The following is a 23308-nucleotide window of genomic DNA, read 5'->3' as shown; positions in this document are numbered from 1 at the left end:
GCTAATGTTGTAAACATTTGTGGGGTTTTTAGTTTTTGGTTTTTGTTATTTTTTGAGACGAAGTCTTGCCCTGTCCCAGACTGGAGTGCAGTAGCACAATCTCGGCTCATTGCAACCTCTGGCCTCCCGGGTTCAAGTGATTTTCCTGCCTCAGCCTCCCACCATTTAGCTGGGATTACTGGCATGTGCCATCACCCCTGGCTAATTTTTGTATTTTTGGTTGAAATAGGGGTCTCTCCATGTGGCCCAGGCTGGTCTCGAACTGGTGAGCTCAAGCAATCCGCCTGTCTCAGCCTCCCAAAGTGCTGGGATTATAGGCATGAGCCACCGTGCCCAGCCACTTATGGGTTTTCTCGTCTGTCCTGTATCAAGTGAGCTGTGGTGCTCTGCCCAGTAATACTTGACAGAGGGGCATCACATAAATGGTAACTGAAGTTTAAACTCATAAGAGGTGAAGATCACCACGATGCTAAACTTAAATAAGTATGATTACCTCTTACCTAATTAGATGTATGCTCATTTGATGTACTATGAAGAGGGCCATAGTTCTTTCATGAAAAAGCTCTGTTTTCAGTTTATAAACCACAAATGAATATTGACTATTAATTTATGTATTTAAGCTTGCTTACAATATTTCACACATTCAAACCATGTAAAATATAAAAATAGGTTTGTGAGACAATCAAGGCAGAGGAAAAAATGGAAATATGCAAGTTAGGATTCAGCCAGGCATGTGCTGAGAACATAACACATCTGCTCTAAAATCCTGCACATTAACAAGACAGCAGTGCCAAATTTCCTAGGTGGGTCTGGTAGTTTTCATTCAGAGAAAAGTTTATTCTGAGAGAATTCAAGTTACCCTTACAATGGTGTCCTGTGCCCCTTACTGTAATACAGCTCCCAGTATCGCCACGGGGTTGTTTTTTCCAGTGTCTCTGGTTATAGGCTAATGTGTGAATCCCAAGGCATAAGGTTCAGGCAAAATATTAACACACAAGGTCTTTCCTCAGGAACAATTTGGGTTTCAATAGTGCTGCTCCTGATGTTACCATTGTTGATAATGCTGTGGTTGTGTGGCGGGAGTAAGGATAAGATGGAAAAAGCAGCATAGGAGAGTGGTTAATAGCACCAGCTGAGGGACAGATTGACACATGTTCAAATCCTAGTGCCATGACTTCCTTCTGTGACCTTAGTCAAGTTACTTGACCTCTGTGTGCCTTAGTTTCATCAACCATAACATGAAAAAGATAGAGTTATTTTAAGATTAAGTGAAATAAACTTGTAAAACACATGGCATAGTGCCAGACACAGTGCAAATGCTCAGCAAATGATAATAGGTGTTCTTAAAAATGAACATAACAATTTTAAACAACTTTATATGTTTCTTTTGAAACATCAATACTGAGCAAACTTTGAAAACTGGAAAGCCTGTCTTTCCTTTACCATTTCATGTGCCAGAACTAGACTGTCAATCCTAGAGGTTGAAATTCTCTGCTGATTCACCTAAAATTTGACTATAATTTCCAAACCCTCCTGCCCATGCCTGAGGATGGAAGAACATGCCATATGGTCACCCCTTATCCTACAGTCATGAGCTAAAATGGGATTTACGCGCACCGAAGTTTCATCTTCCGGGAAACAGCAGGGTGGCTCCTCCGGATTTCCTCTCGGTCATGTTTGCAAACCAATAAATCACAGCCAGCATCAGAAAGCCTGCTGGCCACAAAGAGGAATAAGGTAGCTCCTGGAAAGAATCAAGGATGATCAAGGTGGCCCTTCCTGGCTTCCTCTCACAGATCACTCATCATTTTCACTGAGATTATAACTATATTTGTGAACCACCTGTGGATTTGGATCAAGTCTTGTTCATATTCGTGAGTCTATAGTATCCAGCACACTGTCTAAAACAGCAGTGTCCAATAGAAATATCATGCCAGCCACAAATATTGTTTATACTTTTCTAGTAGCCACAATTTAAAAAGAAACAGATAAAATTAATTTCAGTCATGTATTTCACTGAGTCCAGTATGTCTAAATTGTCATTTCAACAGTATTACCAATATAAACAATATTTATGAAATACTTTTCTTTCTTTTAGTCATTCTGGTTTTTCAGAGCTAGTATGTGTACCCTTACAATAGCTTCACTTATGACCAGCAACAGGTCAAGTGCTTGAAAACCTCATGTGGTTTGTGTTGGACAGATAGGCTCCAGAATAATAATAATGATAACAATGGAAGTGCTGTTTCGATCATGTATTATATATTAGATCATTCAGTCTTTGCAAGGACTCTATGTAATGAGTGCTATTATTATTCCCATTTTATAGATGAGGAAATTGAGAGCAAAGGGAGATTAAAAATTGCCTGAGGTTATACAGTTGGTATATGGAGCAGTGAGTCAGGCCAGCATCCAAGTCCATTTGTTTAACCAGCACACTGGGTACAAAGAAGGGAGGAGGAGACAAGGATTTCTAGATCAGCTGGCAATTCACAAAAACATCTTATTCCCTACACGCGTAATGTTTATAACTGGTGCGACATCTCACGCTTGTAATCCCAGCACTTTGGGAGGACAAGGCAGGAGGATCACTTGTGCACAGGAGTTTGAGACCAGCCTGGGCAACATAGCAAGACCTCGTCTCTAATAAAAGTAAAAAAAAAATTTATCAAGTGTGATGGTATGCAACTGTGATCCCAGCTTGGGATACTACTCTCAGCCCAGAGGCTGAGCCAGGAGGATCCCTTGAGCTCATGAAGTCGAGGCTGCAGTGAGCCATGATCACACCACTGCACTCCAGCCTGGGTGAAAGTGAGATCCTGTGTCAAAAAAAGAAAAAAATTATAAGCTCACTATTATTTATAATATAGAAGCATAAAAGGACCTTGGCTTCCTACCTCTCTTCTTATTGCTTGGTCTGCTCTAAACACACCCATTTCCTTGTTTCGAGAATGCAATAGATTCATTCCACATATAGGCTGTTTGCAAGAACTGTGTCTTCCCACTTGGAACATTTTACCCTAGGTCTAAAACTGGCTTACTTTCTTCTTTCATTCAGATATATACTGAGATGTCACTCCTACAGAGGGGTCTGTCTATCCGGACCTCAACCCTGTCACTTGCCTAATCCTAATCCTAATCCTGCTTTATTGTTCTCCATAACGTTTTTCTTCATCATTATTTGTTTTCTTTTGAGTTAACCATCTGCCATAGCAGAATGTAAGCTTCACAAGGACAGAGCCTTTCTTTTCTTCCTTGTTGTCTCCAGTGCCTAAAAGACGTCCCTTGCCTGTGGCTGGTGATTAATAAACTAAAACATAAATAAATGAAATAGAATTAAATTGAAAGCACGTGGCCGGGCGTGGTGGCTCACACCTGTAATCCCAGCACTTTGGGAGGCCAAGACAGGCGGATCACGAGGTCAGAAGATCGAGACCATCCTGGCTAACACAGTGAAAACCCGTCTCTACCAAAAATACAAAAAAATTAGCCAGGCGTAGTGGCGGGCACCCGTAGTCCCAGCTACTCGGGAGGCTGAGGCAGGAGAATGGCATGAACCCGGGAGGCGGAGCTTGCAGTGAGCCGAGATTGCGCCACTGCACTCCAGCCTGGGCGAGAGAGGGAGACTCTGTCTCAAAAAAAAAAAAAAAAGCACATGATGGGGAAAAGCAATGTTGCTATTCAATGCAAATCATTTGCTCATTTAATAAAAATGCTTTTTTTCCTAAGGAATTCAAGAACTTCAAGTAGCTGGACGTGATTGCCTCTGCGCTCCCACTTGTCTCACCCCCATGGCACTCTTGTACTTATTATGTTTCTGCATAGCACTTCTCACCTTCGAAACCATCATACATTTACTTATTTATTAGTTAATCGTTTGTGTTCTGTCCCCCTCACCCCCTTAGAAAGTAAGGTCCACATAGGCAAAGATTTGGGTTTGGTTTTTTCACTGATGAATTCAAAATGCCTAGGGTGATTCCTGTCACAATGTAGGGACTTAAGAAATATCATAAAGGAATGAATGAATTGACATTTCTATATTTAAGTATCTCCAGTTAAATATATACATAATCTCATGAATTATTATATTGGTTCACATGTACAGAAGTCCTGACTTGTGGCCTTGTGTGTTACTTTTTTATTTTCTACCTGTCTACCCTACTTGGCATAAAACAAAATTAATTATATAATTTCACAAAAATAATGCATTTCTTTAAACAAGCATCCTGAAAGATGTAGGTCATACTGTAAAGAGTTCTAGTAGCCTAATGTCAAATGTCTTGATAGAATTCAGTAGGCTGCCCTGTGCACCAGAATAGATGGCATTTTTACTAAGGTACATTTCTGAGTTGTGGTATGATAAGGGAAAATGTTTAAACAATAGATTAATTAATCCCCTTGTTTTATATAAATCTTAACAGTTGTATTAGTTTATCAGGTTATTCCTATTTCAAGATTAAATATTATAGTGTATACCTGATTGTGTCAGTATATATTTTTTCAAACATATTTGCTTTTGTAGATGATCAGAAGTTCCCAAGTTTCATGGATGCCCCACAGATTCATAGGCATTTATAGCACATATTTATTCTGAGAAGTAGACAACAAATTCATAGAACACAGTCTCATAAGTCATATTTTGGGGGCGAATCATCTATACATATGTTATAGGCAGGGCTGGTAACACACTGGACAAAAATGTGTTGTTAAAGTATGTTTTATGCTGTATGAAAAATGAAGTTTATGGCTCAAATGCTTATTTGCAAGCAAACAGCTTGTCTGTAATCATTGTATTCTTTTTTTTGTACTCTGAGAAAAGAGCCTTAGCTTTTTGGTATGTCAGGTTCCTCATCGATAAAGTTGGCATATTTCTTCTTATTTATCCCTAAGACATACCTTAAAAAATATTGCGATGACATATAATCACTTTTTTTCTGAAACTAAAGATGCAGTGTGAATATAAAAGAGTGGCTTGTATGGATTTTTTTTCTTCCTCTTTTCTGTAGTGGATGTCATTTGGAGTGCTAGCCGAAATATTTATTTTTTTAAAAAAACTCTTTAACAAGACTATCTGAATACAAATGTGTTTGTGCTATAAATGCCCAAAAGTCAAGAAATAACGAAGAATGGCTGAAATTGTCCTCCCTTCTGAAGAGGCTTTGTTCCCTGGAATTTCTCCCATTTAAATGATCTCAGTGCAGTAAGTGATAGCCAGGACTTGGCACGACTGAAGAAATTACCAAGCTTACCCTTCTGCTGACTTGCTGCAGATCATTCTAACCTCTCTTCCTGGTTATGAGTTATGATATTATGAAAGTGTTTGTGGTAAATTCCTAAGAGAGAACAAAAACTTTATCCCTTGCAAAAGCAAAATGAGATTATAAAATAACAGGAAAAAAATTAAAATCGATTGTCTTTATTCTTTCTTCTTTAGTCTCTGTCCTAGTAGCCAACATTTATGATATGCTTACTGTATGCCTAACTCTGTTATAAGACCCTTGTTCATGTTAACTATCATAATCCTCATACGACCTCCTATGAAGTAAGTTCTGTTATCTTCATTTTGTAAATAACAAAACAGAATCATGGAAATATTAGCTAACTTGCCCATGTCCCCTGTTTAGGAAACACTGAATCTGAGTTTTAAACAAACTTTTCTCTTTGTAGTCCAGTTCATTGTACACAGTTGCAAAAACATATAACAATTCTTGACTTTTCAAACTATAGAGGGAACTGCATATAGTTGATTTTTGTTGGTTTTATTGTTTACAATATTTGAGAAGGAAAGATAAGTTAAAAAAAAAAACACCACCAAACTTTTTATTAATTTAATTTGTTTTTTGAGAGACAGGGTCTTTCTTGTCACCCAAACTGGGCTGCAGTAGCATGAGCATAGTTCACTGCACCCTTAACTTTCTGGGCTCAAGCAATCCTCCCACCTCAGCCTCCCTAGTATCTGGGACTATAGATACCTGCTTCCATACTCTGCTGGTTTTTGTATCTTTTGTAGAGATGGGGATTCTCACTTTGTTGCTCAGCTTGGTTTCAAATTCCCTGGCCTCAAGCGATCCCCAACCTTGGCCTCTCAGAGTTCTGGGATTATAGATATTAGCCACTGCACCCAGCTTCAATCTTTAAAATATTCTATATCCTTTATATTTACAAACCACAGTAAGAGATGCTTAGCATAATAATGTTTTTCTTCATTTTAAAAAATTCCAGCAAAAAATCAGATACTCTATTCCTGGAAAAGAAAACCATAGCTAACATTTCAGGGTTCTATGGCATTAAGTCAGGCATTTTTCACTTCTAATAAATGCCCAAAGCTCTGAAGGCTAATCTAGTTCTTCCAAAATATGCTTCACTGGTTGGTTCACAGCAGTTATTTCCTGTTAACAGCCAGATTTGGTGATTTAAGCATAAATTCTACTCTGCTATGACAACATAATTAGCTCTTTCCATCATTATTGGAAGAAAGATACATTTTTTCCCCCTTTAAGAACACAGTATTATTACTTTGCGTGACCATGAAATTATTTGCTACAGGAGCGCTTTGAAAATATATTAAAAGTTTTTTTTAAAAAAAAATATTAGGATGTGTTCATCTCCGTTGTTCATTGAGTGTGTAAAAGAATTAACTGAAAAGCACTTGAAAGTGTGAAAATGTGAATCATAGTACAGCAGCTGTATTCGCTTAATGCAGGGTCAGGCCTAGATCAGAAAGTGAGTAAGATGGCCAGCAGCAGATAATAACATGAAGCTCTTCTAAGTACAGAATTTCCAAAGATCAAGAGCCATTTTGTCAAGACTAGTTCAATTTTGGGAAGCAAGAAGTTTATTTCTGATATTTAGAGTTTGGCTTCTCAGTAAAATTTAAAGAAATAAATATCAGTACAACCATCAACTCTGTGAACACTTGACAGCAATGCTGATTTGGGGGCTGAATGAAGTAGGTATGTAAATGAGTACATTGATAGAGGACTCTTTATGTAACTGCACTGTCCTAGGTTTGTTATGTATGTTACCTTTAAAATCTTCACAGTAATCCTATACAATATGTACTAGAATTATCTTCATTTTATGGATGAAGAAATGAATACATAGCAACCTCAGTAAGTACAGAACTAGGATTAAACTATGGCAGAGCAGATCCAGGCTCCATGCTTGTAACCACCACAGTAGGATAATGACCCCCAAAGGCATCAGGTCCTAATCTCTGGAATTTGTAAATATTACCTTATGTGGAAAAAGGATCTTTGCAGATTTGGTTAAGGATCTTGAGATGGAGAGATTTTCCTAGATTGCCCAGGTGGGCTTTAAAGGTCTTCACAAATGCCTTGTAAGAGGACAAAGGGAGATTGACACAGATTGAAGAAGAGAATGCAGTGTAACCACAGAGGCAGAGGCTAGAGGGATGTAACCACAAGCCAAGGAATGCCATCAGCCACTGGAATCTGGGAGAGGCAAGTCATGATCTCTCCCTAGGAACCTCCAGAGGGAGCGCATAGTCCTGCTGTCCCTTTGATTATGGCTCAGTGAAACTGATTTCAAATATTTGGCCTTTAGGACTGCAAGTGAATATATTTCTGTTGTTTTAAGCCAGGAAGTTTGTGGAAATTTCCACTGGAAGCACAACTGCTGTGAGGCATCCATTTTCCAGCAAATTCACATCATGGAGTAACCCACTTCTAAATAACTGGTGAGCTTGAACAAGTGAGTTAGCCTCTCACAGTTCTAGTTATATAATCTGTAAAGTGGGGGGGTTGGACTTTGTGACTTGTAAGACATTTTATAGTTATACATCATAAGGGAAATTGTTTCCAGGCCTTCAGCAAAGGGAATTGCCAGATTATTTTGAGAATTGAATTTAACTCAGCATTTACTAAGGAGCTACTATGTACTCAGCACAGAGCACCAAGATTTATTTGATCTCAAATAATTTTTAAAATTTTTAAATGTAGCATTCAAAGCTGGGATTAAGTTTGTTTTTTGAAGTAAAACTAAGCAGTGACATGATATCAAATAGAAACATGGCCATAACTGTGCAGAGACACATTCCATATCAGGAGTTTCTGTGCAGTGAACTCTAGGCTGAGGATGCAAATTCATTGCATCTTGCCTGTTAACTCCTGCTCCGCTGTGGCCTCCCAGAGTCCTGTGTTGGAGCAGATCCTGAAGCTAAATCCAGACTCTGGAGAAAATATCATGGCCATTTAGGTATAGACATATGAGCTCGAAGGGAATGCACTGGTTCCAGATGTTTGCCATTCCTACTCTAAAGCACAATAATTAAGATCATAACCACTCTTAACAGTTTCCTGCTGTACCTGAAAGAGCTTCAGGTTTTTCTTCAAAGCAATTGTAGAAATGACAACATTGGTTCCAAAAAGAATGTAGGGACATTTTAATCTAAGTAATCATCAAGAATTACAGAAATGACTGCAAAGTGTCTTTTCAGCCATCAAGACGCTTTTTCTTTTCCTAACTCAGGTGCTATTGGTTTACATTTATTAAAAATGCCAACTAATCTTCTAAAGTGCCCACATTTATTGCCTAACATTCCTTCTGAAAGTAGGTAGAGGAATATAAGTGAATAATTATAAAATACTAATTTATGAAATGTTATGTATGCAACCTACTAACAAAAACAGCTTTACTCACCAACGTCTCTTGTTGGCTTTCTTGGTTAAGTGTCTGAAAGTCAGAAGCAAAAGGCTCTGGGGATTTCCTCTGAGGTGAGAGAGAAGCTATAAGAAACATTAAGGTAACTTGACACTTTCAGCATTGAATTTTCTGGACCATTGGTCTCAAAGTATCAGTCCACAGGCCCAATATGGCATCCCACCTTTTTGGTTTAGTCCTCAAAATGTTGGCCCACACAAGTATTTTGATAAAGTTTTAAGTAGCTGACAACATATACATTTAGAAAAAAAAATCTCATAAAAATCCACATTACCAACTTCTGTTAGTCATCAAATATGGGGTCTGTAGCCCATTGAGCCTGCATTCCTATTGGCAACAGGCAGCCAGAGCTAAGTAACAAGAGTAAAGAGGAAGCTGATTGATTGGTTTTGTACCCATGTCTCCACTGAAAGTTAGAAAATAAAAGACAACCCAGTAGGTGTCATGTTTCAAGAAAAAAAAAATCTTATGCTTAGCTTTCTCCCATTTGTTACCTGTATGGCCTCTGGAGACATATGAAACTCAAGTCCTGTGCTAGACAATGTCAACCATCAACTAGTACAAAAGTGAGCTCTGGGACACTGTGGAAACACCAACAGGGACACACTGTAAACCAGGCCTTTAGAGCCACAATGCAGAAGCAGACCTGCATGGCTCCCCACAGCCTCCTACAGTGTCCACAGTGCCATACATACCTTGGTGTTCCATAATCAATTAATCAATTCATCAACCAGTGCTTCTCAGATGTTAATGCTGTGCAGAAAACACACCTGTGGAGTTTGTTAAAACTGTAGATTCCCAGGGCCCAACCTGAGTGTGGAATCTGCATTTTAATCAAGCACAGCAGGGTAATAGCTGCATATCTCTTTATGGAACATCACCTTCGAGTATTGGCCCTCCCAATTGCTTTGTCTCATTGGTTATGTTTATTTTGATTAGTAGTGATAACAGTAAATGTATAGCCTAATAAAATTTATTAATACTTTGGGGAAAAAGTAGAGTGGGGGATTATTATCTTCTGGGCACTTACTATATGCTAGGCATGTGCTTAGAATTTTATAGGTGACCCTTCCTATATAACCCTGTGAAATTATACCCATTTATCAGCTGATGAAACTAAGGCAGGAAGAGGCTAAGCAATGTGCTCAAGATTAAATGGATAGTCAAGTGGCAGAGTCAGGACCCAAACCCAGGATTGTGTATGCCAAAACCTTGCTCTCGGCCACAGTGTTAGCCTACCCCGTGGCTTTTCAGACCTTTTTGACTTACAATAAAAAATAGGTTGATACCATGATCTACTAGACACATACCCACATCCTTACACACAGAAACATATGAATGTACATACACATACACATCTATAAGACTATGTATATCTTGATAACTTCTGTTTATTCAGTTTCATACTTTTTAATGCTAGGTTTTAATCCACTGAATAGATTTTATAATCCTCTCAAGGGTCATGACACTCAGTTTGAAAAACAGCAATAAACCTGAAATTCCAAAAGAACAATAAGGAATATTAGATACTATAGTTTATGGACCATATGGCCAAAGTGTGTATGTGAGCATGATGTGTACAAAATTGTTGCAGATGAGTAATCACCTCTCATTCCAGAACTCTCTGAGTGATAATAAATGTAATTATAACAATTTATTACATATGTTATGCTTTATAATTTTCCACACTTTTCAGATTCATTATCTATTTTAATATTCACAAAACCTGATGAAGTCTAAAAAACAACAACAGTAATAATGTAACATATCATTTTTATCTTATCATTCTGTGGAATTTAAGGATTTAGATTTCCACTAGGATAGTCTACTGAAGTACACCCATTGAAGAATTACTTCATAATATCAGTCTATCACATCACCAATATTTTGTTTTCTTAAAAAAAGTTATTCTATGCTTAACGATGGATAGAAAAAACTAAAAAAAATTTTATTCTAATAAATCTTTCTGCATAATGAAGTACCTTTGGTGAGATAATATTTTTAATAAATGTAAATCATTTTTAAATTGGAATAAAAACATGCTTATCTTCTTCAAGGCAATAGTATCCACAACCTGCCTGCTTAGCTACCACAGGGAGATCTTTTTGCTGATATTTTGTCCTAGTCTTCTAAAATCAGCAGGGCTCAAAGGTGGAGAGGTGTTAGTATGACCCATGATGCTAGAGCCTCCACTTTCCTATTATAGGCATCACTGACCGTTTTCAGACAGTAACAGGCAGAAGTGCTCAAGAAATGGCACTGGGAAGAGGCAGGATGTTCTGCCCCTTTTGTAAATATGCACATTGACATGATGGGCTTTCTTCCACACTGTTTTGGGTAGGCATTTCCCTCCCCTATCCTCTCTGTCCCATGGATACAGAAAATTAGTTTTACCAAAATAATTCTTAGTGCATTTACAATCACTGGGGACTGAATTTTCATCTGCTTTTGTGGAGTATATTATATTACTCTCCAGGATTTATACAAAGAATTTGCTAATTTTTTAAAATATTAAATTTCTGTAACTCACTTCTCTCCCTAGTTTCTAACTCTTACACACACCTGTAGATCCAAGTGTCCAAAAAGTTCTGTGAAAGTTGTTCTGAGGGGAATATTAAAAGCTGTTGTCTTCAAAGATGTATCAACTCCTTGACTTTTGAAACAATTTCTTCTATTATTTCTCTTGGACATATAATTGCAACCAAGAAGTACCTTATTCCACAAAGGATAAGCTTTCCCCCCTAAAATGTATATTTAAAATCTTAGTCTGTTCAGTAATAGGTCCTTACAGCAAAAGCATCCTTCAGAATTATCTAGTAATTCATTTTCATTTCATAAATATGGAAAATGAAGGCCAGAAAATCTATCTCCCAGTGAGTCTTCTTTTCTGCTAACCGCATTGTCAAAAAGCAGAGCTAATGTTTGCAGAATGCCGTGAATTCATGTATTCTGTATCACAGCTAATTTGTAACCACAGTGTATTGTGCAAAAAAAAATCATTGAAAGCATCAAAATTCTACCCCCAATAAATGAGACTCTGTGTGCACATGTGTGTGTCCAAAGGGACTTTCTTTGGTTATGTATAAATGGAAAATAGAAATCTATATTGTTTCAGGTCTGATTCTACATCTGCTAATTGGATTTCAGTGTATGGATTTAGTAAGCCAATATTCATGTTCTTAAGTAAACATCTCTCTGAATGCATACATATGACAATAGCTTTTAATTGGCAGAATCAATGACTAACTTAGATGCATACCAAGTTGACTTTGCGAAAGTATTCTAGGTTATTAATGAAAGGACTTCATACTTATTTTAGTAGCAGTCTTATAACTAATGGAAAGAAAGCAGAATGTAGAATCCTAAAGGTCTTCCAAGGGCAGAAATTCTTCTTTTTTTTTCTGACAGGAATGGCCACATTATTCTGAACTATTCTGTTTTACATCTAATTCCTAGCTGACAAGTGTCCGTTTTTCATTCTTATTCATTCGTCACCCTTGTGTTCACTCTGCCTGCAAGGCAACCGGCCTACCTTCTATCACATCTCTCCAAATGATGAAAGATATGCTTAAAATCTTATCTACCCTCCCCTCACAGAGTAGCAAGGAAGTGTGCTGAAATGAGCGACTTCCGTGCTGCACGGCCATGATATACCCTATGCTCATTACACAATCTGAAAGCCAGAGAGGTTTTATGGCAGGAATTAGAAGTGTTTTTCAGGAAGAAGTATTGCCTTGTGGGGGGTTAAGTGTGAGATCATTCTAGAAATTAGATAAAATTTATGTAGAGCTTAAAGCCAAACGCTTAAAATAATTCTGTGGTATTCAATGATGGTTTATTAAGCCTGTCTCTGGAAGTAGATGCCTGTATCCATCGCCATTCTCAATTAGGAAACAAACGTCTACATAAAATATGCCCTCATATGGCAAGAATTAGAAAACTGTGCCAAAAATCGCACCATATTCTAAGAAGAATTACAGCATGCTGCACTCAAACCCATTGCCCGTTAATGGTGCTACTAACTTCTGTCACCTTAAAATTTTGCAAAAGAGTAGTAGATACCGTTGGGACTTAGAAAACAATACCCCAAAATGAAGGCCCCAGAAGAAAAAGTTTTTCTCTGACCTACTCCTGCCCTCCTGTCTCTCAGTCCATTCTTCCCCAAGGCCAGCTATGGAAAAGACAATCCCTCTTTCCCCAGGCGAGTCATAGAAACCTCCTTAGTCCAAAACCAGCCACAAAACTGAAAAATATTATTCTAAATTTCCACCCTCCTTTTTGTGTAAAAAGTGACCATAAACAATGTATCTAACCTACCTTGTGTGATCATAGGTCATCAGACCCCCATCCCAGAGAGGGACCTGCCTGACACCCAGGTGAAGGAAGGAATGAATGCTCAGAGAGGCCAGGAAGAATCTAGACCCACAGTCTTGCTGGGTCTCTCCACTCAGTCTATTAACATTAGGTCAGATCCTTTTTGTCCAATCATATTTCTACACACTGTCCAGTTTTTGTTGAACAGAAGCATAAAAATGGGCAATTATCCCTGGATCTTTATGTCTTTATTCCAAAGGCTCCCATGTGTATATGTTAAGTAAAATTTGTCTGTCTTCTCTCCAATTAATCTGCCTTTTGTGACTTAGTTGGTTTTCCACTGAACCTTCAGAGGGCAAAGGAGAACTTTTCCCTCTGCTCCCACAGTACCCAGAATGGTCATTTCCCCACTTCCTGGCCACTCCTCATCACAGCTTGGCTTCTGCTCCTCCTCACTCCTAAACTTCCCAGACCAATGATTTCTCTCCTGTGAGTGCTTCTGAGTCCTTCACTGCATTTCTCCTATTGACTGCCCCAATTTTTAAAACTTTATCTTCCTCTTGGGTGCTCTGACACTAACTTCCTTGGGTTTTCTCCTACCGCTTTGTTCACTCTATATCATTGGATGACAGCTTTTCCTCTTAAAGTCAGTGTCCTCTTTTTTTTTATGCTGTGGTCTCTCCCTGGTGATGCCATCTATTTCCAGTGCTTCAGCAATTGCCTAGTTGGTGAAGCACAAGAAATCCTACCAGGCCTTCTTTTCCAAGCCCTAGACCTGTGGTTCTCAACTGGGGGTGACTTTTCCCTTTAGAGGACATCTGGCATGGTCTGAAGGCACTTATTTTGTTAAGGTTGGGATGGGGTTCTAGTGGCATCTAGCAGGTAGAGTCCGGGGATGTTGCTAAGCATCCTGCTATGCAAAGAACAACTACCACAAGGAATTACCCAGTCCCCAAAATTAACAGGGTTAAGGTTCAGGAACCATGATCTGGACTACTAGACTTTTCAGTTTGAATGTTTCACAGATATGCCAAACCTAACATGTACCAAAATGAATTTATCTTTCTCTCTGCTTCCCTGCCCAACTTGATACTATGCCACTCAGTGTTCGTACCAAGTTAACAATGCAGTAACTAAGAATATAACATTATTCTTGCCTTCTGGCACTCTCCAAACATCTACATCTTCTTCAAGGTATGATCTATTTATTTCTAGAATTACTTCCTCCTCTTCCTGTCCACTATACTAGCTGAGTTCAGGACCCCGTCATCCCTCATGGTTTATTCAAATGAGTCCCTAACTAACTTCGGGCTCCTCACCACCGCCTCCCTCTATCAGTCCCTCTGATGGATACTCCTGGTCTCTGATCTCACTCCTTTGAGGGTTTGCCATTCCATAGCATGACAGAAAGGCTTTTCATAAGCACACCTCAGCTTACCTTTCTAGTCTTCTTTCTGTGTCTTGTACATCTTCATCCAAAGTACCTAATAAAATGTCTACCATATGGAGACAATGAATAAATGTTAAATGAAATTGCTCTATTTAAATACATATATGCCTTTTTCTTGTTCTTAGCCCTCATTTTGTGATATCTTGGTTAGTTTAAATTAGAGTGAGTCAGTATGTTATTTAATTTAAGAACTCATTCCAGTTATTATGTCTTTGCCGAACCCCACATCAGGCAGAAGCTCCTCAGAATCATTTTCTACAAACAAGATAAATCTTGTCAAGAACATTTTAGCCCATAAATGATATTCACTGCTGCTCTTTTTATTGGTATCTGGTGTTTCATCAAATTTTATCTCAGTGCAGATAAAAAAAAGAGAAGCCACCACATCAGAAGAGAAAATTTTTAATGTTTCCATTGGAAGAATACGAATTAACCAAAAGAGATGTCAAGGGGATGTGTGGGGTGGCAAAATGTAGAAAATCTGTATCAGCAGGTTCTAAGGCAGCCATTGATTATTATGCTGTGATGCTCCAGGTAATTTGGTCAACATGTGTTTTGGATTAAGACAATGACATGGTTTAGATAACTTTAAAGTTATGATAACTTTGTGGATTCCAAATGTTCATTTCTTTTTGTCGTTGTTGTTGTTGAGATGGGGTCTTACTCTTTCACCCAGGCTGGAGTACAGTCGTGCAATCTCGGCTCACTGCAACCTCCGCCTCCTGGGTTCAAGCAATTCTTATCTCTCAGCTTCCCAAGTAGCTGGGAGGACAGTCGCACACCACCATGCCCAGCTAATTTTTGTATTTTTAGTAGAGACTGGGTTTCACCATGTTGGCCAGGCTGGTCTCAAACTTCTGACCTCAGGTGATTCACCTGCCTTGGCCTCCCAAATTACTGGGATTATAGGCATAAGCCACTGTGTGCGGCCCCAAATGTTCATTTCTACAATATACTCAATGTCTTGACAATCAAATTAGAAGCATTTTTCTGATAGAAATTCTGTCACATTTGGAGGTCTCTTGTCTTGCCTCAGACCCTCATAGATCTATAATTTTCTCACAACCCTTATAATCTTGAGGGTTTTCTTCTGCCAAGAATTTCAACAATATGGCACGTGTGTAACAATGCAGTCTTTCCTTAGTGCATTTTTCCAGGTGCTTTCCGGTAGAGCTCTATTAGGGATATACTTGAGAGCAGGGGTCCCAACCCTTGGGCTGAGAACTGGTACTGATCCCAACCCCTGGGCTGAGAACTGGTACTGGTCCGTGGTCTGTTAGGAGCTGGTTGCACAGCAGGAGGTGAGTGGCAGGCTAGTGAGCATTAGGGTAACACCTGAGCTCTGCCTCCTGTCAGATCAGTGACAGCATTAGATTCTCATAGGAGCATGAACCCTATGTGAACTACGGATGCGAAGGATCTAGGTTGCACACTCCTTATGAGAATCAAACTGAGGTCTGATAATCTGAGGTGGAACAGTTTCATCCCAAAGCCATCCCCACCACGCCCCACCCCAGCGGTCAGTGGAAAAACTATCTTCCATGAAACCAGTCCCTAGTGTCAAAAAGGTTGGGGACCACTGCTCTAGGGTCTTCAGGTTTCCACTCATTAGTTCAATCCACTGCAATGCTGCTTTCAGATTCTTACATCTTTATTAGGGACCTGGCATGACAGAACAGAGGCATTAATTTTTTATTAAAATTCACTGGGTAAAATTCTAATAAGTTTTTATTGGAAGGAACTGAACCGTACATGCATGAAATAAAATTTTTGTAGACTTTTAAAAAAATGCTGCTTCAAAGTTCTATAACTAAATTAATTTTTTACCTTTAGAAATTAGATTAAGTGTATACAGAGTTTAAAGCCAAACCATTAAAGCAAAATAATTATATGGTATTCAGTGATTATTTAGTTAAACCCATCTCTTGAAGTATGTGCCTCCGATGTGTTTAAAATGACAAACCGGCTTCTAACATTTCTGTGCCCATCTAACAACAGTTTGTAAAACTCAGCTGCATATCCCTATATCAACTATAACTAGATAAATACATAATTAGGTACCTGGGATATTTGAGCAGAAATGACTAGTCTTCTAATTGATGAATGGCCATATGATTAAATGTAGTGATATCTTGGGACTCTTCTCAATTCCCTTTTCTCTGCCTTGTACTTGAGGCTCCTGAAGAAGTTATGTTTCTTCCTTACAGATTCCAGCATTCTGTTTTCCACTTTGTTTTATTATTATTATTATTATCGTACTTTAAGTTCTAGGGTACTTGTGCACAATGTGCAGGTTTGTTACATATGTATACATGTGCCATGTTGGTGTGCTGGACCCATTAACTCGTCATTTACATTAGAGCTATACCTGTTTTCCACTTTGAAATGGAAACTCACCTAGAGTATTCATCGAAAGATTCCAGAGTTACTGGAGCTTCAATAGTATCCATTGTGAGAAAAGAGGAAAATATGTCTATACAGAAGGGAGTCTGTAGATATAAGAATCAAGAGAATGGAGTTCTTTTGACTTAAAACTGTGATCATCATAATTGATGGATAAAAAAATACTAATGAAAAGCAATTAATGAACTTTATTAATTGTTAAAATAAGGGCTGCCAAAGGCTTCCATTGAAGTTTAAAGTAGGAACAGTTCATAGCCTCTGAATTTCACAATTTCTTCCACATAATATAGTCACCAGATTTAGTAAAGTACTAATAACATGTGGTTAAACAAAAATGCAAGTCCAGGCACCGTGGCTCACACCTATAGATCCAGCACTTTGGGAGGCTGAGGCAGGAGGACCACTTGAAGTTAGGAGTTTGAAACCAGCCTGGGAAATATAGTGAGACTCTATCTCTACAAAAAAAAATTTTTTTTAAAAAAATAGCCAAGCATGCTAGCATGCACCTGTAGTCCCAGTCACTCAGGAGGCTGAGGCAGGAGGATCGCTTGAGCCCAGGAGTTCAAAACTGCAGTGAGCTATGATCACACCACTGCACTCCAGCCTGGGACATGGAGTGAGATCCTGTCCCAAACAAACAAACCAAAAAAAGCACAGATAAAATACTAGGTCAGAAAATTTTTGTACTCTCTGAAATGAATGAATGTTATTTAGTTAGTTTTGACGTGTATTTTGTCACTTTTACGTTCCAGATCTACGGAAGACATTTGAGCAGGAACCCCTAGGAAAGGAAGTCTCTTTGGAACAGGAAGTCTTACTCCAGTGTCGACCACCTGAAGGGATCCCAGTGGCTGAGGTGAATAACAACAATTCTTTCAATTTAGCAATTGGCACTAAGTTATTCTAACAGGGGCTTAATCCCTGGCTAATGGTGCAGTGAATTAGGGTATGGCATGATGAATGGTTGGTAATGGAGTCCTAACTGCCTGCTGCTGGCAAAATAGATTGATTGGGAACTGATTAATGACTTGGGAGTCAATTAGAATGCCCCATTGGACAAAGCCACGGGCAGCTTGGTTTAATTTTGTCATTCTCTTTCAAGAAATCAGAAATACTGCTTTATTTTATCTGGCACTTTTCATAGAAAGAGATGGTATGACTTAACAATGTGCCATCAATTTTATTATTGTTCTTGCTGATATGCGAAAAATGTGAGTGTAAGAAGACAGTGTGTTTTTCTGTGTCTGTGAGCCTGTTCACCTAACATATGTATTTTCCATTCCATGATGTAGTCATAGACATACCTAAAAGCCATGCCCACACACCTTGCATAAAAACATGTTTTAGGAGTAACAGGTGTCAATTAGTTTCATCCTGTAAGCTTTCCATCAAGTCCTTCATTTTCCATTTTTTTGTTGTTGTTGTTGTTTGTTTGTTTCTGCTAGAACAAAGCCTACTGGTTGCTAATGAAGTATTACAAATCAGATGGATACCATGACTTTTCATTAGCACCACACAATACAATGCCCTTTGAAAATATCTCTCTTTGGGGAAGAGGACTCTGTGACCCAGAAGAGATTGCAAGCACTCACCATCATCTTAGATCACACTGTTGAGGAAAACTAATACTGTGTCTTCCATTTGTTAACAAATAAATCCTAAACTCTAAAAACAGGTTACCCTTTAAATGATTATTAGGAGACATCCTTATATGTATCTGACACTATTGCCCTAACTGACCCCGTGTCCTACAAGCCCAAGCAGACATTAATTTGACAAGTGGCATAGCTGCCAGTTTGGTGGTGGTCCTTGTTGGCCTCCAAACTACATTGAGTCATTTGAAAATTTTACTCTTTATTGCATGTGTTGAAAGAGGCATATTTCAGTTGTTGCAATTTGGTCTTATATATGCGTTCAACGTATATGAATTTTTCAAAGTTAAGCCCTGAAGTTGTGCCTATCTCTGAAAGTGAAAAATAATACTATTGAGACTTTCAACATAGTCCAAAAAGCAATTAATAATTAATAATGTACTTAAACTATTTTATTTCTCATAGTTTTTCAATTTTTTTCAAGAAGTAAAGATGGGGTCAGGTAGTTCGCTGGTCCCCTGACAACAAACTCAAACATCTGATTGTTTTTTTAATAGTAATAATAATAATTAATTAATTGAAAATTTACGCAGAGTCCTTATGAAATAACTCCATTTTTCTATCACAACCTTTCATATCTCTATAAGTCAATGCAAAGAACTCAAAGGAAATTTTAATGAAATTCCTTTTTTTTTTACTTTGAAAGAGGGCTATTTTTTTGCCTTAAATTGGCATCTCATGCCAATTGCTATCAGAGACTTTGCTTGATAGTAGCTATTTCATTCAACAGCATCAAAACCTTATCTCCCAGCACTAAGACACAGTATGATTTAGTATGACTAGGAAGGAGGAAACTCTTCTCTATTCAATATTTCATTTTGATAATTACAATAGTGCATATGTCTTCTTAATGGTATTTCTAAAATTTTAATGCACACCTCCTCCATGAAACCACTTTAAAGACCAAAACAGATCATGAGCGACATGGGTATCCATGGCATCACTTTTGCTCAGGGCTTCTAAAAGGTAACTGATCCTTGCAAAGACTTTAGATGGGGAGATCTTAGTAATTTCTTCATTTTCTTCAGTCTCCTCGACAAAGTAGTTCACTTCGTCAAGGAGTAAAGATTCATGACTGCAACTAATTGGCTGTGAATTCTATTTGTATCATCACTAGGGAAGAGACCAATTAAAACTTGGCAAGCTCAAAAATCATATACCCATTTGACATTCAAAGAACTATATTTAATATGCATTTCTTTTTCATTTTTAAAAGTCAGAAGAGAGATCAAACACACATGCTCAAGAGCAGGCTAATAAATTCCTGTGTAGATTCTTTTCAACACTATTAAAATCACCAAGATCAGAAAGCTAATGACTACCTTAACATGACATATTACAACTGCCATTTGCTCAAGAGGAGCAGATAAATTAAAAAAGAAAGGAATGAAAGGTAACTTGGTGAGTTAAAGGATTATACTATCATTTTCCTTCTAATATAAATGCATTCATTATTTAATATTTCATTTATTTGTTTAAAGAATCTTTAAGCATAAAAATAGGATAAAGTGAAATATTGATGTTAAAGGAAAACCAGCAGGTAAAACTCATGTGTTTTGTAATAATTAGATCAGACTTTGGAAAATGAAGCCAGACTGGATTCGTGTTCCTTTTGTCTCCAAGGAAAATGATTCTAAGAAAGAGTCAGGCAAAATATGTTCAATGAACATATGGCTGATTGTTTCAATTGATCTTTATTTTATAAGCATATGTCTAGTTCTATTGAGGAAGTAGTCAGGTACATTCTTTGCAGAATGTCAGGAAGCAGTAATTTATTTTCTCTCCAAATCAGTAAGTTTGTCAAGAACTCTAGTCTTAGTTTTGATATACCACTTTGGGTACAAATAATGGCATAGGCATTTCTGAGGTAATAACATTTTACTTCTTCCCTATTTTGGTATCCTATAATCTCCACTATAGAATGTTTTCTAATTTTCTTACAGAATTCCAGGTTCAAACCCAAGCATCACCATTTTTTACTTCAGTCAAGGTGCTTAAATACTGTGAACCAAAGTTTCCTCAACCATAAAGGGGAGATAACAATAGTGTCTATGCAGAATGTGGTCATGAGGTTTAAATGAGATAATATATGCAAATCACTTAGAACATATCAAAAGCACTCAAGAAACATTAGCCATTGTTGGTAATATTATTATATTATCATTTTTTAATTCACGCAAGACCAAGCTCAACCTCTTAAATTCAAAATTCTTACTGAGTACCTTGCCCCTCTTCTTGGCACTGTGGGGTACGCAGAGGGGAAGCTTCTGTTCTAAGAATCACCAAGATGCTCTCCTGTATTCTCTAGTCAGTTACTTTGGTTGGAGTCCACACATGCTACAAATGAAGACAATATTGTAAGCTTTAAAATAAGGAAATGCTCTTTCAACAACACTACCAAATAATTGGTGAATGAAACTACTTATAGCAAGTCGTGATGTGCTGCTGCCCTTACCCTGATGTTTTGTTTTGTTTTGTTTTGTTTTGTTTTGTTTTGTTTTGTTTTGTTTGAGACGGAGTCTCACTCTGTCACCCAGGCTGGAGTGCAGTGGCATGATCTTGGCTCACTGCAACCTCCCCCTCCCAGGTTCAAGCAATTCTCATGCTTCAGCCTCCTGAGTAGCTGGAATTACAGGCACACGCCACCACACCCAGCTAATTTTTGTATTTTTAGTATAGACAGGGTTTCGCTATATTGGCCAGGCCGATCTCAAACTCCGTGCCTCAAATGATCTGCTCACCTCAGCCTCTCAAAGTGCTGGGATTACAGGTGTGAACTACCATGACTGGCCCCTTACCCTGATCTTTAAAGCTACTATTGTTCATTCAGTCCTTATTGACTCAGGACACTAGACCAGCCCTTACATTTTCTCCCAAAGAGGAAATTTAGCCTGATGCTACTCTTGGTAGATCTCCTTTTCAGAGCCCAAGGAAAGAGGGTGACAAAGAAAGTCTCAGAGGAGGAGGCCAACCGAGGACTCCTTATACTTCTTTAGACTAAGCCCTTTCCAATAAGAAAACAAGGGACGCTAGGGATGAAGCACAACACTTTCAGAACTCTAGACTTGGCTGCTCCTTCTCTGTTCTCCCTAAAGTCCTTTCTTTATATCTAGGGATTTTATTCCAAATATTTAATAACTGCATGGATTCCTTAGCACAAGAGCAGACTCTTAGGGGCCTAGTGCTACATCAGATATAACCCTTTAGCCACGGGGTCACAGGGTATCCAGAAATCCCAGGCAGCCAGCCAGGGCCTGGGGGTGAGGGACACTCAGTAGTTTAGCAACAGATACAGAACTGTTTCCACATTGAATACCTGGCATGGATGAACCAGTGTGCCTGGCTAAACGGCAGCCCCTACATGCCACAATTTTATATAGCTCTACCTACTGATTGTATTGAAATTTATCTGTTTACTCTTCTTCTTGCCTGACAAGCTCATGATGAAATAAGGAGCAAAAAGTTTTTGGATCATGTTTTATCTCTAACGCCAGCAAGTTATAAGTCATTTAGTAGATTCTCTAAGTATATTTAACTAAATGACAGAAAGCGGCCCTGCTGGATGTGACATGGAGGCAGCACCTCAGGAGATGGAACGCTCAGAAAAGGATGCTCCTCGTCCCTGAAGATGCAATCCTACTGAGAGATCTTGGTGTGGGATGACAGACTCCATCAGTCTGAATCCTGAGGGCAGGGTTCCAAACCACTAAGACCAGGAACCAAGGCCACTGGGAGTGGGAGACACTTGAGTTCCAGGACGATAAGGGAGGTGTTAATAAAAATATTATTAAAATTTTCAAGTAAACTAGATGAAAGAAAGGAAAAAAAAATCCCAGGAAGACTCTAAAATGATATAGGTCAGTGTTTCCTTTAATAACACTTTTGTTAGGATCAAGCCAAAAATATGATTGTTTTCTTCCATTTCTGGTGAGGCGTTTGCCTTTCTTTCAACAGATAAACCTTCCCCCCATCTCCCTGAAGAAGCAAGAAAATTAATACACCCATGGAACTGGTGCTGGGTTATTCCACTAGCATAATAGCAGCACTCTATGAAATTAATCCCTCTTTGCTCATTTTATTTTATGCCTAGAAAATGTTACTGTCACATGGAGAGCCAGAAATATATTCAGAGATGCTGTATCAGATTATCTCTTTTGGAGAGTACTGGGATGAAAACATCAACGGATACCAGATTTGTTGGCATGGCAGAAGGAGCAAAGCTGAATTTTTCTCTAAAACCTGTGATTTGTTTCACCTTTAACAAGGGGATAATTGCTCCTCTAATTATAATTGAGCTATTTCTCATAGGAGTTTAATTGGAGGAACAGGGCACAATGTTCAACTTATTGACCCAGTTGTGCTTAGAAACTGTCATGTTATTTATCAACATTTGCATCTCTAATTAGCAAGAGGGAAAATATGGGGTGAAGTGCAAAAGAATAGACTATTTTGCTGAGTGTAGTCATGATAAACAGGGAACAGATTTTTTTAAGCTGATACTGACAGGGCAGAAAGCTGGTGGCAGCTGGAGGCGCCGCCAAATGGGCAGCATCAGGTGGCTCTCCATCTAATTGATTATTAATATGGCTGCTGAACACTTTCTTTCATGAGTCCTTCACGTTTCCCTGCCATTCTCCCATAATAGGAACTTCATATTGATGAATTTCCATGCAGGTCTGTTGTCTCTGGAGTGGTGCTTTACACTCTTTCCAGGAAAAGAGTTTAGAGAGGAAAGAAGAATCTGAATACCAGTTTGGAGGGAGATGTTGCTTTCAGTGCCAGTAATTATCCATTGGAATTTTCTCCT

General features: G+C 38.4%; 1 protein-coding gene across 2 annotated transcripts in view; it reads left to right on the top strand.

Moving 5' to 3' along the window:
• Positions 1-23308, top strand: part of UNC5C (unc-5 netrin receptor C) — a 382817-nt gene that overhangs the window by 260523 nt on the left and 98986 nt on the right. For both annotated transcript variants that reach the window (XM_023193335.1, XM_023193334.1), the window contains exon 4: positions 17602-17705. In XM_023193335.1, the coding sequence (XP_023049103.1) occupies positions 17602-17705 (104 nt within the window). The remainder of the gene's footprint in view (positions 1-17601; positions 17706-23308) is intronic.

Source organism: Piliocolobus tephrosceles, chromosome 3 (genome assembly GCF_002776525.5).
Source record: "Piliocolobus tephrosceles isolate RC106 chromosome 3, ASM277652v3, whole genome shotgun sequence".
NCBI lineage: Eukaryota > Metazoa > Chordata > Mammalia > Primates > Cercopithecidae > Piliocolobus > Piliocolobus tephrosceles.
The sequence above is the reverse complement of the archived record's forward strand: the minus strand, read 5'-3'. Positions and strand labels throughout refer to the sequence as shown.